Here is a 17403-nt window from a genome sequence, read left to right as displayed (position 1 = left end):
TTAAATAGACTTGGACACATATTTATTGCTTTTCGGAGTCTCGTTCGGGATAATTACCTGGTTAAACTGAGAAGACAGGAAAACAAACATGCTTTTACAACCCTGTTATACTGGGCGACAGGCGTGATCTGTACACATATATAAAAGGTGGAAATACAAAAGAGAAGAAGAAAAATTAAACCCGAATTTTTGTAATGTATAGTGTGAAATACTTTGGTACCTTTTGAAGGTATATATATATATATTTAAGAAGAAGAAGAAGAAGAAGAAGAAGAAGAAGAAGAAGAAGAAGAAGAAGAAGAAGAAGAAGAAGAAGAAGAAGAAGAAGAAGAAGAAGAAGAAGAAGAAGAAGAAGAAGAAGAAGAAGAAGAAGAAGAAGAAGAAGAAGAAGAAGAAGAAGAAGAAGAAGAAGAAGAAGAAGAAGAAGAAGAAGAAGAAGAAGAAGAAGAAGAAGAAGAAGAAGAAGAAGAAGAAGAAGAAGAAGAAGAAGAAGAAGAAGAAGAAGAAGAAGAAGAAGAAGAAGAAGAAGAAGAAGAAGAAGAAGAAGAAGAAGAAGAAGAAGAAGAAGAAGAAGAAGAAGAAGAAGAAGAAGAAAAGAAAAAGAAAAAGAAAAAGAAAAAGAAAAAGAAAAAGAAGAAGAAGAAGAAGAAGAAGAAGAAGAAGAAGAAGAAGAAAAGAAAAAGAAAAAGAAAAAGAAAAAGAAAAAGAAAAAGAAGAAGAAGAAGAAGAAGAAGAAGAAGAAAAAAGAAAAAGAAGAAGAAGAAGAAGAAGAAGAAGAAGAAGAAGAAGAAGAAGAAGAAGAAGAAAAAGAAAAAGAAAAAGAAAAAGAAAAAGAAAAAGAAGAAGAAAAAGAAAAAGAAAAAGAAAAAGAAAAGAAAAAGAAAAAGAAAAAGAAGAAGAAGAAGAAGAATCGACACATCTCAAATTGTTTTAAAATGAGAGTTTAACTAGTACCCGTTATGTCATTGATCGGTCTCTGCATGTTAGAGAGTTGTCTCATTGGCTATCACGTAAACAAAACTGTTTTCAACGAAATACAATGAAAAATCCACCAGAGCCTCAATAATCAACCTACTGCCGAAAATCCTCTTATCACTATCTCAGTCAATTTGATACGATAAAAGTGTCATAATAGTATACTCCCGTATAAAGACAACAATGTCAGCTGTACCAAGAATTACCATACCAGGCACAGATTTGAATGTTTCTAGGATTTGTTTAGGTACCTGGCAATTCAATGACAACAAAGAAACTAATGCTTGGGAGGCACAGTCAGAAGAGGTATGGTTTATGTAGAGGTCTTTATAACTAATGTTACCGAACACAGCAATAATTTATGAATTTTTTTTTATTTTTTTTTTCAGTAACTGCATAATTATGTAAGAAGTACTATGAGTTTTTAAATTTAAGTAAGCTTTGGAGACTTGTTTTACAATTGAAATGGGTTATTTTCTACACAAAATAAAATCCATGCTGGTTTGTGTAACAAAGATATGAAACTGTTCATGAACTTTAATAAATGTATGTAAGTTCATTGAATTAAATGTTCCATGTTTGATATAATTTAATATATATTATGTCAATTATCATTAAACGCATTTGACCCAACAATAAACCGGCTGTACTTCTGTAAGATGGCCTTATTTTCTGACCTAGTACATAGCAAAGTGAAGTATATAGGTATCATTGGTAAAGAGATAAAGGATAAATATTGAGTTTCACACATGTATATGTAATCTTTAATGTGACATACTTTTCTCTCCATACCTTTTTTCTCAGGGCAGTACTTCTAAATGGCGTACACCAATAATCCAAAGGATAGGGGCCCGGGATATCTTGCAGTTATGAAGGGATACGAAACTAGCAACAGCTATATATTTCCAATTGAACAAAGAAAACACGTTTAAAATTTTGTATGGGCAACTGTAACTTCTAGAAAAGGCTTTTACGAGCAGGCTCTCTTGTGCGAGAAATGCTGTATTAGAAAGGGCACACAAATTTTGTTTAAGATGACGAACGAGCACGCCATTTCGAAAGTTCTGAAATTTTATTAGATTGCAACATACCCATACATATATGTAAATTCAGAGCAGGTAACCATGCGTTACCTATAGAAAAGGGAAGATGGCAAAACATTGCCCGAAATGAAAGAACATGTTCGTTGTGTAGTTCCGATGAGATAGGCGACGAATTTCATTATTTGTTTTGCTGTTCGCATTTGAAGAACGAAAGACAATTATTTCTACAAATTAAGTTTTCAAATAATCCAAATATAATTTCATTTTGCTCATTATTTAATAGTAAAAAACAGTCTGTCTTAAGGAAACTGTGTTTATTTATTAAGTGTATTAATAAAAAAAGTTTGTCCCTCCATGTAAATGTAATCTCATAAGCATATTTGTATTTGTTTACCTTAACTATTGTGTCTTTATTTATATTGTATGTTTCTCTGTAAACTTGTATCTAGTTTTTAGAGAATAAAGTATCTATCTATCTATCTATCTATCTATCTATCTATCTATCTATCTATCTATCTATCTATCTATCTATATAGTTTTACATAACGGAAATATTTTATAATCATGATAAATATATAGTTATAATTTAAATTGATTTCTATAATCTTTCATAATTCTTTATAGAATGGCACTTGTATTTTAATTTATAAAATTACTGTTTTATTCAATGTATATATTATGATGATTGTATTATATTTATTGCAAGTGGTGAGACTAATAAAATATTGAATCTGAATCTGAATCTATATAGACCAAGATCAAACATCAAACGATAAGTACTAAACTACAGATTCCTGGCTTGGGACCGGCATATAAGGAATGTATCAGGGGTCAAACGCTCATTAGACAACATAATTCCCTTAGATGGAACAGTTGTGTAATTACAACATTGATATAACTTATATAAACTGATATCTGTAGCAAATCTTTTTATGAGTATTATGTATATTGTCTGTTTGTAGGTTTCGAGAGCTATAGTAACCAAATGCTTGGAAGTCGGAATAAATTTCTTTGATACAGCTGAGGTACCATGGTATTATATCTAATTAAGGGTGTTTTCAAGATTCCTTATAATTGTGTGACACATAAAACATTCCCTAAACAATCTTTTCTGTTATTTTTTAATACAACAACCCTTCATACTTCTGATTTTATTTTAAAATATTTCTCAATTACCCTTTTGTCAAAAGATTTTGTGACCATTTATAGTACCATTTTTAAACATATCATTGCATACTTTATTAAGACGGAACATACTTTCATCACTAACCCAATACAAAAACACATGCATATAGAGAACTGCAGTCGGAATTTAAAAACTAAAATAAACTCTATGGAGGGGAATATCCGCCATGATTATACATTTCTTAATTTGTAAAATGCAATTTCTGAATTTGTAACATGTTTTTTTTCTATCCGTTACATGAATTTCTACATTTCTTCAATTTTGAAATGTCAACACACCAATGTGGAATGTTGTATTTATTATCACAGGGTTATGCTGGATCTGAGCAGGTATTAGGGCGAGCTCTACAAGGCAGACGGCAGGAAGCTATTATAGCAACTAAGTTCGGATTTAGAGAAGGACCTAACACTCCGCCTTATAACGCTGTACAAATAGACGAGGCTATAACAAAGGCTTTGACGAAATTACAAACCTCATATGTAGACTTACTTCAGGTAATTTTAACAGGCATTTAAGGCTGGTATTTATGGAAGCATATATGTGCTTTATCACGTGGCCTCCTGTATAGTTAAATTTAATTTTCTGCATTCAAGAATAAAAGAAAATATCTTATTCATATATTTAAAAACATTTTTATATCTCTTTGACCGTTTGAACAATCAGATGTGTTTTTTTATCATTCAAAATAAATATGCGATCAGCAGTTCTCACTTTCGTTTGAAAACCAATTTAAGTTTCTGACATGATACTAAATATGTCTAAATGGTGATCTTATCTGTTATTTAGCAATACATTAAAATAAAATTGAAAATGGAAATGTGGAATATGTCAAAGAGACAACAACCCTACCAAAGAGTAGACAACAGCCGAAAGTTTGCAATGCAGCTCATAATTGTTATAGCCCTGCAATGTTATGGCATTTTGAATCAGAATTTTAAAAACATTGGTAACTAATCTTCACTTTTTTGGGGATACAAACCAGTACTGGAAATACCGTTAAATATTTTAAATTGCATTCCACATTGGTGTTTTGACAATACATTTTTTGCTACACTTATTTTTTAAGCATTTCATATGTTTACTGGTTTTTTTTACTTATGTCATTTCGGGGTCTTTATATCTGAGTGTGCAGTATGGGTTTTACTCATTGTTGAAGGTTGTACATTGACATATGGTTGATAATTTCTTGTCATTTTGGTCTTCTGTAGAGAGGTGTCTCAATACCACATTTTTTATTTTTATAATCTGTTAGATTTTCCATCTTCAGTTTATAAATTGAACCACTGTATGCATTGTTTTCCTTCCAAATAATATATTTTATTGATTATAAGCTTTTTGTTAAATTCTTATTTTATTTCAGATTCATTTTCCTAGTTTTGTTGCGGATGTTAGTGATTGTGTAAAGGAACTCAACAGACAAATCGCTTTAGGGAGAATTCGATACTATGGCTTATCTAACTATGGTCCTAAAAACTTGAAGAATTTTCTAGATTTGGGTGGTAAACCCGTTTCTAATCAGGTAGGTGATTGTGCACACATTTGTGTGCTACATAGTCGTAGGTGGAATTATCTGCTAAGTGTTTACTTTTCATTATCAGCACTCGAAACTAAATCCTGCAAAGCAAATGAAAATCTATGAACTCTATCCCTCTGAATGTACGAGTTATTTTCAATGAACAGACACAATAGGTGTTTCTTGTATACTAGTATTTGATTGCACTTAATACTTTAAGCCTGTATCAGGTTAAACATTCTGTGATAGGGAATTGTTACAATACATACAACATGTGACTTGGATGGAGAATTGTCTCATAATTGGCACACGTGCCACATCTTATATCTAACTATTTAAATATTTACTTAATACAGATGGGATACAATTTATTATGGAGATCAGCCGAGCATGAAGTTATACCATTATGCAAGGAAAACAATATAAGTATACTGGCTTATTCGCCTCTCCAACAAGGTCTTCTAACCGGGAAATTTACCAAACTTGATGATGTACCTATGGGACGGAGGCTGACTAAACTTTTCCACACATCTGGGTAAAAACATGCGCTGATCAGTCTGACGTTAAGGTCAAGGATCAGTAAATGAACTAGTCCATAGATTTTTTTTAAATTTAGAACTTGATTAGATATTGAAAATATACATCAGAAAATGTAAAAAAAAGTATATGTCACCGACTTCGTTTTCGAGAAAAAATCATTTTTAAATGGTCCGAGAGGGTACTAAATTACATTGAATATATAGGGGGAATCTGTATTTTTCTTCTACAATTTTCTGTTTCCGGTATAAATCACGTAAACCGCTCCATAGATTTTTTTTTTAAATTAACATTTTCTTCCTCTTTGTCTTACGAATTAGATGATGTTAAAAAAAAATATGGTCACCGACTTCGTTTTCCCTGTAGAAGCGACGCAAACTCAAGATTTTGGCAAAAAAAAAAAACATCAAAATTCGTGACGTCGTTATTTTTATTACATAACGTCAAGTTATCATGCTAATTATTTCCAACGTTCTTCGTGTTGATTATGCACGATTAAATATAGATTCCTACACTGCAACAAGTGTATTACGATATTTCTCCACTCGAGACAGTTAAATTTTATTATTTAAAGCGCGAGGCTTGCCGAGCACTTTAAATAACTAAAATTTAACTGTCGAGAGTGGAGAAATATCGTAATACATGAGTTATAGTGTAGGAATCTGTTTCTCTAATGATTTTTATCCTTCTTCTTCAAAAAATTTCAGAAACTTGTGTTCTTTATATGCGACGTCATCAGACATGGTCGCCTTTTTTCATGACGTCACAATAGGAAAATTCAGAAGAAAACAAAACATTTAGACGTCATAATCAAACTTCGACTAATCATTTGCCGAGAACAGATTTTTCACTAGTGAGGAGAAATATTTTTCTCACACCGGTCAGGAAACTGTGAAAATAGCACAAAAATTAGAGAATATGTGTTTCGTATTGATAGATTCTTTTTATCTGGATAATTATCATTAATTTTTATTTTGTATTTCCGATATTCTTTATTCTTTATATTTAGGCACCCCATTATGCTCTTTTTCTTTTTTCTTTTTTTTTTTGCCTTTTATTCTGCAATTTTTGCCCATTATTCTGTATTCCGTTAACCTCAATCAGACCCTCTTTTATGGAACATTTTTAAAAGAAATTATACGTTATAAAAAATATGATACATGTATGTTCATTATCAATACACATGTCTAAAACAATTACTAATTCAAACAAAAATACATTGCAAGTACATGAACGCAAAAATAGTAAAAACATAAAAATAGAAATCATCAGGTTTACTGTCTACAATCTACAAGTTGACGCAATAAAAGATGTAATTGAAACTATAATTTGGTATGCCCCCGCAACTGAAAGTTGGGGGGGGGGGTTACCCCTGTCCCTCTGTCCGCCGTCCTTCTCCTATTATAGTTAATCCGCATAACATCTACAGTTTGAATCCTAGAACGTTTTCACTTTGTTGTCTGTTAGTACATATATTGAAGGTGTGCATGTGGTCAGGGTTGTGATCTTTATTAATATTTGCTCTAATGGGAGATTGTTGAATTTTGTCACTTTTTTGGGTAACCAATTCGTAAATCTCTTAGACTATAGTGTAGATCATCTGTTTGCATTTTTTCTCCGTTCCGATATATGATTTGGCAAATTTTTGAAAACAACGGTTACTTTACTTTAGCAGCGGAACATGTAATAGCTCGTTTTTTGGTACTATATCACGACAGATCGAGTTCTGTCCATATACTACTGCTTAACATCGCATATATAAACAAACATTATATCAACGATTCTACAAATTATTGAAAGAGTGTCGTGCGGTTATTTATACATCTTCAAGTTAACAATTAAAACACGCAGACAAACTGACATCTTTGTAAATATTTTTTTTTGTTCTGCATAAAATTTATTGTATACAAGTCTACAAAAACGTTTTAAAAAGTTTAGTAAATAGTTATTTTTCCATAAGTGTACATGTGTATGCTCGAAGTATATATAGAATCAGTACATGATACACAACATGCGACAAAAAAAGGGGGGGTAGTAATAACAGGAAACTAAATTAAACTAAGGCTTTGATCGATGTAAACTTCAATAAAACTGGAAGTTACACAAGGGGAACAGGAAAATAAGAATATATTGCATCACTTACGACAACCTTTGAATTGACCAGTGACTTTTTTTTATTTATTACTGACCAGCCACAACGAGATGATCCAACGAGTTTTTAAGGGTTTATATGAAGTGTGGACCTAAATGTTCTTTATCTTTAAATACAACGCTTATTCTGTAAAATCCTCAATAAAGAATTTTGTAAAATTCTTCTATTATTAAATGATTTCTTAATTCTGTACATGGTTCTTGTCTGTGTCAACACTGTTGTATTAAATTATTATTTTATTTTCTGTTGTTATTCTTTATAATTTTGCAAACTTTTTTGTTCAATTTTTACATTCGCCAGTATCCGTTATTCTGCAACTCCCTTTGAGATCTTATTATATGTGACAATAAATTAATGTCCTTCTCTCTCTGATTTTCGCTTTTTCTCAAGACATTGCACGGTCTTTGAAGCACGGTGTATTTTCCAGAAGATACATCGTGTAAAACATTTACAAGGAAACCAAACATACGGAGATTGAGATATAACTTAAAAACAGATGTACAAATTAATGTTTAATATGTCTACCAAAATAATCCCCCCCCCCCCAAAAAAAAAGAAAACACAAAAAAAAAAAAAAAAAAATATAATCGCACACAGGCTGAGACATGACTCGTAAATGTTTGTTTTGTTATTTAGTTCATCCACACAAATGAGGGAAGGGGGAGGACCGGGATCGGAACTCCGGGATCGGGTATTTTTAAATACGGGATTTCGGAATTAATCTTTTCGGGATCCGGGAATCTTTTTTTCGAATTTCGGGATGGCGGGATTTATTTTAAATTACTTTAAATTCGGGACCTCTGGATTTCATTTTTTAAAGTCCGGGATTTCGGAATCGGGACCCTTCCTATTTTTTAGTAGGTATATAGTAGTAGTATGATATAGAGATGATCGATATAATCTCGTTCTCGACCTTCAAGTTTTATGGGTGAAATAGAATTGATAACAGTTCTATTCTATATTTGAGATGCTACTTTCAGGGTACATTTTTATTTTTTATTCGGTTAATTTTTACCCATATATATATATATATATATATATAGAACAATTTCCTTTGAGGAGACAACCATACGAATCAATACTAGTAAGACAATTCTTTTAAGGATCCACTGAATGTTCTTTTATTAGGATAATATTCCATGTATAACTCTTTAAACCATAAACTATTTATACATGTATCTATTAAAAAGATTTGTGTTCTATTTTTAACATCGAAACTTTCAACAAAATTGCGGACGTGAAAGAAAACACCATTAGAAAAAAACAAACACGTCAGAATACAAAATGTAGCGATGGATTAATGATCGTGAGACATCATTTTTGTTTATTTTTCATTTGTTATAGTCTAAAAACTGTTGTATGAATATTAAATTATTGTTCCGACCGTAAAGAAGGTTAAAAATTTAAATGTATTATAGTTTAGTGTCATCTATATGACTGACTGACAGCAGCGGAGAATTTATGACCAGTATTAATTTATGTGGTTCATTTCCTTTTCGCTACTTTGAAAATATTTTTAATTGTTCCGAATGGTGTGATAATTTTCAAAATAGGGGATATCTAGTCTTACCGTACAAGACTAAGTTTAGTATTAATGTCCCAAACTTGCACCCCAATGGCCATTCTGCTTATTTCCTGCTACACGATGTCTTTTCCCAGTGAATATAGCATGTATAGGGTTTTTGTATGGACAGTTTTGACATACTACGTATAGAATACAGGGGCGGATCCAGGATTTTGCAAAGTGGGGCGAAGTTTTTTAAATTCGCCGAGCGGCGCGAGGCGAACAAATTTTGGGACCTTTTTTTGGCTAAAAAACATAAAATAAGTGTAAAATGCACTTTTTAAACGGTTCTTGAGGTGGGGCATGTATATTTAATAGTTGCTGTCAAGTGTAAGAGTTGGACATTTTTGATGTTGTATTCTCCCCATAAATTGTCTATCATAAAATTATAGTATGGGTCAAAAGCTATGAACTGATATATTTGATGTGGGACTTGTCAGTAAAAACAAGACATGGAAAATTCTCGCTTGTTGTATGTTAAGTTAGCATAAACTCACAGATTTCTTGTTGTAAACAAGATACACGCCGCGCTATTCGATGAATTTTACAATACGAGCGACACGAGTTAAAAAAGACAAACAAGTAATTTTTATACAAATGTTTGGTTGATATGTTTTACCCAACACAATTGAAAATTAACCAAAAGCTACGAATGAGTCTGAAATGACAACGAATTTATGAATGACGGTCGACAAATGGAGACATAAAGGCCACACCAGCAGGCAGGTTGCAGTCTGATCTTGATAAAAGTATTCAATATATCAGTTCATGCAAACCCCCGTCCCGAAAAAATACGCCCGTTTTTTATTCATTATGTTCATTTAATGCTATATTATTCTGTTGGAAATTTTCGTTTCTATTAGCCAAAAAGTGGACAAGATTATTGTTTTCAATCTAAATACGGCCAGACTCTCAGATCTCAGACTGCCTCCTCAAACAATGGCTCGAACCTTGCACTTTAAATCTATCCAGAGCTTATACTGACTGGGGATAATTATTCAGCTATGTTATTTTAAGATAGGCGCGGGCGTTTGGGGTTAAACATAATTTCGTAGGTAAATAATTTTAATGTGGAACTTTTTTCATGAGATTATAATAGAGTATAACTTTTTTTGGTTGAATTGTGAAATAGAAGTCAATACGTTCTTGCTCACTCCTTTGTCGCTTTGAAGGTGTCATGATTTTTCATGCTCAGAATTGCAAATGTGTTCCTTTAATTTGAATTTCAAAATGACTAAGTGACGTTTTTTCGACGAACTGGTCAACTCAACCATACCGAATCACTCTACTGTGATGCGACTGCCATATAAGTGAGAGGTTTAGCGCTATAAAACCAGGTTCAATCCATCATTTTCTACATTTGAAAATGCCTGTACCAAGTCAGGAATATGACAGTTGTTGTCCATTCGTTTGATGTGTTTTATCATTTGAATTTGCCATTTGATTAGGGACTTTCCGTTTTGAACTTTCCTCGGAGTTCAGTATTTTGTAGTTTTACTTTTGAAATAATCAGTAAATACTGGCGAAAAAAAATCTGTATATGAAAAGAATTGTCTCATAAAAATTAAATACACGGGAAATGGCAAAGTTTACGAAGTCTAGTCTAAGTCCAAGCAAAAAGGGGGGCGTACGCCTTCATGCCCCCCTCTGTATCCGCCACTACACGCAGTTACTGACAGCTTGTTCAAAGCCAATAACAACTAATAAAAAAATCAAGCATCTAAGACTAAATTCTTACCAAGATTTCTGTAAATCAGTGTTGATTGAGACCCACTGGAAAGAAATGCACCACTATTATTCTGTGTAACAGATTGTCATTGTTGCGTCAACCAGATTGATTTCTTGTTTTACTTCCTTTGAATTTTAAAAGTGTAAGAAAAATTGATTTCTTGTCCAAAAATACCGTGTGTTGCACTTATAAACATTTCTTCCTGTTTTTAAAACATGCTAAATGTTTATAATTACATGATTGTGTAAATTAACATTCAAACATTAGATGAATTGCATTTATTTCAAACGTGCCAGAAAACATGCTCATATTCGAATAAGCTGACAATAATTCAAGTGAAACAGGGATGGGGATATACAAAGTACTGTAAAAGAAAAGTTAGAGTATCTATACTAATAAACGAGAAGACCTAATTTTGTGTGTCGCTTCTCTTCCTTCTACAATGAATTAATCATCATGCCTCTGTGTTCTATATAGGTATAGTCGCATTTGTCATCTTTTCTTATGATTATTCAGTTTGTGTTATTTTGGGAGGAAAACGAAAATAAAGGTGTCAGACCACCAATTAAAAATCCCTATCTGTTCAACCGAATCTTGCAATTTTCACAGCTATCTAAATATTTTACCTTAAGTTTAACTTCAAGGAAACCAGGTATATCCTGAATTGTACATGTATCATCTTTCTACATGCCAATTTTCAACCAATGTTTAAAGTCTTATATGAAATTTCTGATCTTGAAAACACAGGTACTACCATAATAACTCCCTGTTTTCTTGAAATCTTAAATTAGTGTACTATGTAGCGCATTAATCCTGAATTTTTAACGCAAACTCATAGACAAGTGAATTTTGACTCAAAATGGTTTAAATATATTTCCCTTTCACCAGAAGTTTCATTTCTGCATATTTGTTGGTTAGTTTAAGTAAACAATGACATCAAAAGTACTATTTTGTGTCAGAGTTCAATATACTGTCGAGACCGCACTGTTTTTCTGTAGAAATAGTGGTGAGCAACAGTGGTCAACAGTTTTCACACTTGTTTTAACTGGTCGGCAGATATCCAAACTCAAACACCTGATTTTCGTTTTGAAGGTCGTCTTCATGACTTTTCATATTCATTTTCAAAATCCTGTAGCATTTCTTCAATTTTAGCAAACAAGTTCTTTCTCCTAGAAGATACATACTTTCCGTCAGATTTACCGTTGTCCCATTGAAAAGTCGCCGGTTGAAATTTTAACATTGCAAAATCTGGTCAAAGGTACGTAATTCGTACAAAACGTCGCAATATTTCGCGGAATCCGCTAGACGGCGTTCATTTACTGTTACAAGATGTAAGTTCAGACAGGATGGCATATATGTATAAACTTGATCACTACCTTCTCTTTTAATGCAATTTTACTTTGTACCTAAATTCAAATACTATACTTTCAATGATTATATGATCTTAAATTAAATACTGATATATCTACTTTTTTAATATGGCAAAAATTATAACTCATATTAACCAAATTAAAGTATGGAGGAAAACAATATTTAATCCTAACTCTTCAGACAAAATAAAATAGACAAAATTTTACAAATTTGTACTTGACATAAATAGCTGCCAACCTTTTTCATTTTTATTTTCTTCAGAAAAAAACTCCGCTCATGTGTATTTCTGTTGAATTATAAAATCTTTATCTTTTCGATTTTTAAAGAAATCCTAAAACCAGACATGGTCAAGATGGTGCAGAAGACGAGATGTTTACGGTAATTATCTACTAAAACATAACAGTCGTCTGCAGGATTGTGAAATCAAGTTCTTCTGGTTTTCTGTCGAAATCTGTTTGTAGAGTTTAACTATAATATTGTGTTCCAGAGAAAGAGCTTGGAGATTTTGCTTGCACGTTCAGGATGAGCGCAGCATTGGTTGATTCTTTTAAAAACGCTAAGATTGTGACCCGGCCGGGTAAATCGGTTGTGATATTTCAGAGAAAACATCTTTCTTACTATATTTTTACCTTTAAAAAAAGTACTGCTTTATTTTCTAAATGACTAATGATTTATTTGAATTCAATGTAGTCTACGCCCTTAACCCATTTACAGTGTAATTTGGGTCCACTTGTATGCGACTTATAGTTATTAACTCTCTATCTGTCCGCCCATGAGCACTTCTATATCGTACACATCTGAAGCATTAGACGCAGATTTATTCAACAGATTTCCGTTATAATATTTGTACGCATGGCGTTTATATCTGTGAAGAGAAATGGCTATATGATTCTATGATGATGGAAAAGCATTGTGTTTTTTTTTTAGCATCAACTTTTTGCGCTAGGATTGTAACAAAGGCGTATTTGTAGCTATTCAAATGATTCCCGTTGTCATTGGTAGAAGGTGAATTAATTTCTGGTGTTAAAATTTTCGAAAATGCGACTCCAAATATGCGTTGTGTTTTGTTTGCATTATTTAGAACTATTAAATGTGTCTGTTTGGACCCTCAGTTATTTCAGTTTTTTAGTTTTTACTCCATTTTCATGACACACATACCTTTTATTTACAGGCAATTGCTAAAATGAAAAATATATGTCAGCGAGCCAACGTAGACATGGGGAAAGCATCTTTAGCCTGGTTACTGCAGCAAGACAATGTACCAGTAGCAATAACAGGAGCCAGTTCACCAGACCAAATTGTGAAAAACATAGATGTTCCCACTTTACCCCAGGTATTTTGAACTTACATGTCAGATTGATTTCTTATCGATATTTTAGTTAATTCACAATTGAAAAGATACACTGTAAAAACAGCGTTTAGATTTGAAACGGATTTACAACATGTTTAGGTCTAAACGTGTTTAGGAAAGCGTTTAGGATCTAAACGGATATTTATCTAAACACATAAAACCCTAAACGTGTTTAGAATTTAAACGTGTTGCAGGGTTATTATCAGTGAATGTTATCATTAAGCTAAACATTAAATGGCATCTAAACACTTCTGAAACACTTTCCTAAACACCTAAACACTTTATAATATTTCAGTACTGGTTCCACCTTTTTACCCGATGTTCCTACATATTCCAGCATATTCTGCGAAACTATGATATCGTGGCTGTCTTGAAATTAAAATTATTTTCAAACTTCAGTCCCAACCCAGTATGCGGAGCTTCTATATTTATGAGAACAAATCATATCATCTTCCACAACTGAGTTTCCCTGATTATTAAATTACTTTCAATTATTTTTTTTATAAGTTAAGCAATTAGTTGTTTATACCAGGGACATATAAAATAATCTTTTATAGTATTTATAAGGAAGATGTGAGTGAATATTTTCTCTAATTTCCGGAGTCGTTGTCCGAATATGATCTTATACCAATTAACGAACAGAGTTATCTATCGTGGTAATTTGATACGGACGCCTTCGGACCCGCCAAAGACAAACAACATTTAAAACAATGGATCCCATATATCAAGTATATATATCTATTGACGATGCAACAGATACAGAACTTCATATTAGAATATTGACGGAATCAAAAGCCATCTTAACAGTTATTACAGCAGCGGAAGGTAAGCAGATCCAGATTTCGTAAAAAGGGGGAGGGGCACAAACCATTATTTAACAGACTAATAAAAGGAATATGTGCGTTAAACTGTTAACCTATGCTATTTCAAGTTCACTATTGTGGTACGAATCATATAATATACACACATAATCAGTCTCAGGGACCAAGCATAAAATAAGAATGAGCTAGTTCGGAAATTTAAAATGAGATTAAATAGTCTAAACTGTCACTGTACATAATGTCATAAAATCATAGTTTCAAGTATTTTAACTTTGCAGGGAATAAGATGATCTGATCCCAATGGCCCATAGAACAACATCCTTTACACAAACACTGAAATTATAGTTTCACTTCATTTGTCAAAGAGAAACAAAGAATACCAAACATCCAAAAGGACATTCAAACTCATTACTTGAAAATAAACTGACCACGTCATGGCTAAAAAGTTAATAAATTGACTACGCCATGACTAAAAAGTTGAAAATAAAGTGACATTCAAACTCCTATGTCAAAAATAAACTGTCAAGTTGTTCTTTTTCATATAAACCTATAATAATTATTTGTATGTATGTTTTTATAGGACTGTGACACTGTACATGTAGTGGGAATGAAAAGAGCTAGAATAAATCCATATCATAGATCAAATTGAAGAACAGATCAGAAAGAAAGCAACGAAGAAAGAAAAGGATGACTTAATTTCAAGAGCAGATGTAAGTAAAAATATATTTATATATATATTATTAAGTTGCCAATAGAACGTACTATACTATATGATTGAAAAAATGAAGGTTAAATCATCCTCTAATATTTATCCTGTTGAATAGGTAAAAAACAGGCAATTTAAAAAAATATATATTCATAATATTAGGATAAAATAGGAAAAACAGGCTGTAGTTCTCAGAAATCAAGGATTTTGTTTTATAATATAAAAAAAACTTGCATGCTTGTTTGCTCTATATATTGTTCCCTTTGATTTGTTTGTCTTTTGATGTGTACATTTGTACAAGGTGTAAAGTATTGTCTTTTTAACTACAATTTGTATTTTTCTTTTGTAAGAATCTTTTTTCAAGAAGCTTGTTTAATGTATTTTAATAAACATGATCCAAGAATAAGTGACTGTTGCATACAAATGTACATGAAGGGTTCATTTTTTCATTTCAGGATACAAAAGTTCACCTGACAACCAAAAGGAACTGCACACCTAGAGCCTTTATCATTCAAAAGAAGATTGTTCCGCAATGAAAAATTCCTGTATGATAGGAGATGGACTGAACTGACAATTTCTGTTTTGTTGAGGATAAAAATCTTCAAATTTTATAATTTTATTTTTTTTGTTTGCATTTAGTGAGACTTAAAAATAAATTATTGAAATAATTTGAATAGATTGTATGTTATATTTAAGACTAGATCAGAAAAAAACAAAAACAAAAGAACCAGACTCCAAGTTGTATAAAAAGGTGGAAGGTCCGGTCCATAAAACGTTAAAAAAAATCAAACGCTTGACTACATAAACAATCAAAAGGAACGAAAAAAAAAGTCATATTCCTGACTTGGTACAGGCTTTTCCTTACAAAAAAATGGAGGGTAAAACTGTGTCTAATTGTTTACAGACTTTTCAAAACTTGGTCTTATTGTTTACAGACTTTTCTTAACTTGATCCTATTGTTCACAAACTTTTCTTTGGTCTCCAGGAAGAATAAAATGTGTAAACCTATTATTGTTAATATTATTATTATCATTACTGAAGTTTTCCAGCTTTAATATACTATATAGACAAGTCAAATAATTTTATTATGGTAAAAATCATTGCAAGAACATTAAGCAGAAATGTACACGTGCATTGTATATTCTACAATACCGTGTGGACTATTCAACCTGTAGTGCTGTACCACAAGTAGTTCCTGTGAAATCATAGTACTAGTAGGCTAACCGTTGGAAGGTCTAAACACCATAAATTTCTAAACATATAACATCTAAACACTTGTTGAAATCTAAACACTTGTTAAGATCTAAACATGTTTAGATGCTAAACGCGTTTCAAAACGTACACAGAAAAAGTGTTTAGATAAGTGTTTAGGATCTAAACACTGTTTTTACAGTGTACATATCACAGGCATTTTTTGTGCCTATACATTTTTTGTCATCTTCAAAAAAATAATTCTGGTAGCTCATAGTCACCACTCTGAATGATTTCGTTTTTATATACTTAAATCTTACAAAAGAAAGGAGATGGGTAATTTTAATGAGACCGCAACCAAGAAACACAAATAACTAAAATACCTCTACAGCAACTCAACGACAGAAAGAGTCCAAACACATTTTCAGCAACCCAATGACAAAAAGAACCAAAAGACATTTAGAATAAACTTACTATTTTTAGTCTCCCACAAACAGTAAATGCAAGTACAATGTATGTTTGCACGATATTTCAGGCTATAAATAATCTTTGTCCTCGTTTCAGAGTGTAGTTCAAGAGCTGACAGATGCCACAGAACCAGTGAAAGCAAAAATAGGAAAAGTTCTAGATCAATGGGCTCATCCGGATAGATGTGAATAATAATGTTAATTATCATTTTTAGTATACCTAAATACGTGTTTTTATACTTAAATAAAAATACTAAACTAGTGTTCTCTCTGGTTTTTTTTTCTACTTTTAGCATTTTTTAGATTCATTACATTTTGGTCCATAACTTACACTGTTTGTTCACAAGATATTTTTCCTACATCATATAATATCAAATTAATAGTCCTCGTCCTGCTCAACATGTTATATTTGCCATAGGACAACTCATAAAGGTCTCATTTCTTTCTATTAACCCAAATTTTATAAACGTTGTGTCGCGTTTGTTGTTGTTTTCTAAACGCTACAAAAGTAGAAACAAATACATCGTTTAATAATTCTTTAATGACCCTGTTTGAACTTTCAATAATGCATGCACATGTTGTTGGTAAACAGACTTTTAACAAACGTAGAAACAAATGTAGCGTTTGTACTTACAAACCACAAACTGCAGACGCATTTTTAGCCTGTGCATAGTTTGTCAAAGTTTATGTAAACTTTGAAAACGTTTGTTTGAAAGAAATGATACGTTTGCATCGTTTGTGTTAGAAAGAAATGCGCCCTCTGTCACCAATTGTTGTGTTTACGAATGCTCTTTTGA

General features: G+C 32.0%; 1 protein-coding gene and 1 long non-coding RNA gene across 2 annotated transcripts; both read left to right on the top strand.

Moving 5' to 3' along the window:
* The first annotated feature begins 940 nt into the window (after positions 1 to 940).
* LOC139513259 (1-deoxyxylulose-5-phosphate synthase YajO-like) lies at positions 941 to 16868 on the top strand. Its single transcript, XM_071301592.1, has 8 exons — positions 941 to 1281; positions 2981 to 3043; positions 3513 to 3698; positions 4565 to 4723; positions 5074 to 5252; positions 12397 to 12448; positions 13242 to 13403; positions 16704 to 16868. Exons 1-8 carry the CDS (start codon positions 1159 to 1161, stop codon positions 16797 to 16799), a joined length of 1020 nt encoding a protein of 339 aa, XP_071157693.1. The 5' UTR covers positions 941 to 1158; the 3' UTR covers positions 16800 to 16868.
* Positions 14007 to 15568, top strand: LOC139513261 (uncharacterized). The gene is made up of 3 exons (XR_011662415.1): positions 14007 to 14246; positions 14823 to 14952; positions 15404 to 15568. It is a non-coding gene; the product is annotated as an uncharacterized lncRNA (long non-coding RNA).
* Positions 16869 to 17403: the final 535 nt, after the last annotated feature.

This window comes from Mytilus edulis, chromosome 2, assembly GCF_963676685.1.
Source record: "Mytilus edulis chromosome 2, xbMytEdul2.2, whole genome shotgun sequence".
Taxonomy (NCBI): Eukaryota; Metazoa; Mollusca; class Bivalvia; order Mytilida; family Mytilidae; genus Mytilus; species Mytilus edulis.
Note: the sequence above shows the minus strand (reverse complement) of the source record. Positions and strands in the feature narration are given on the sequence as shown.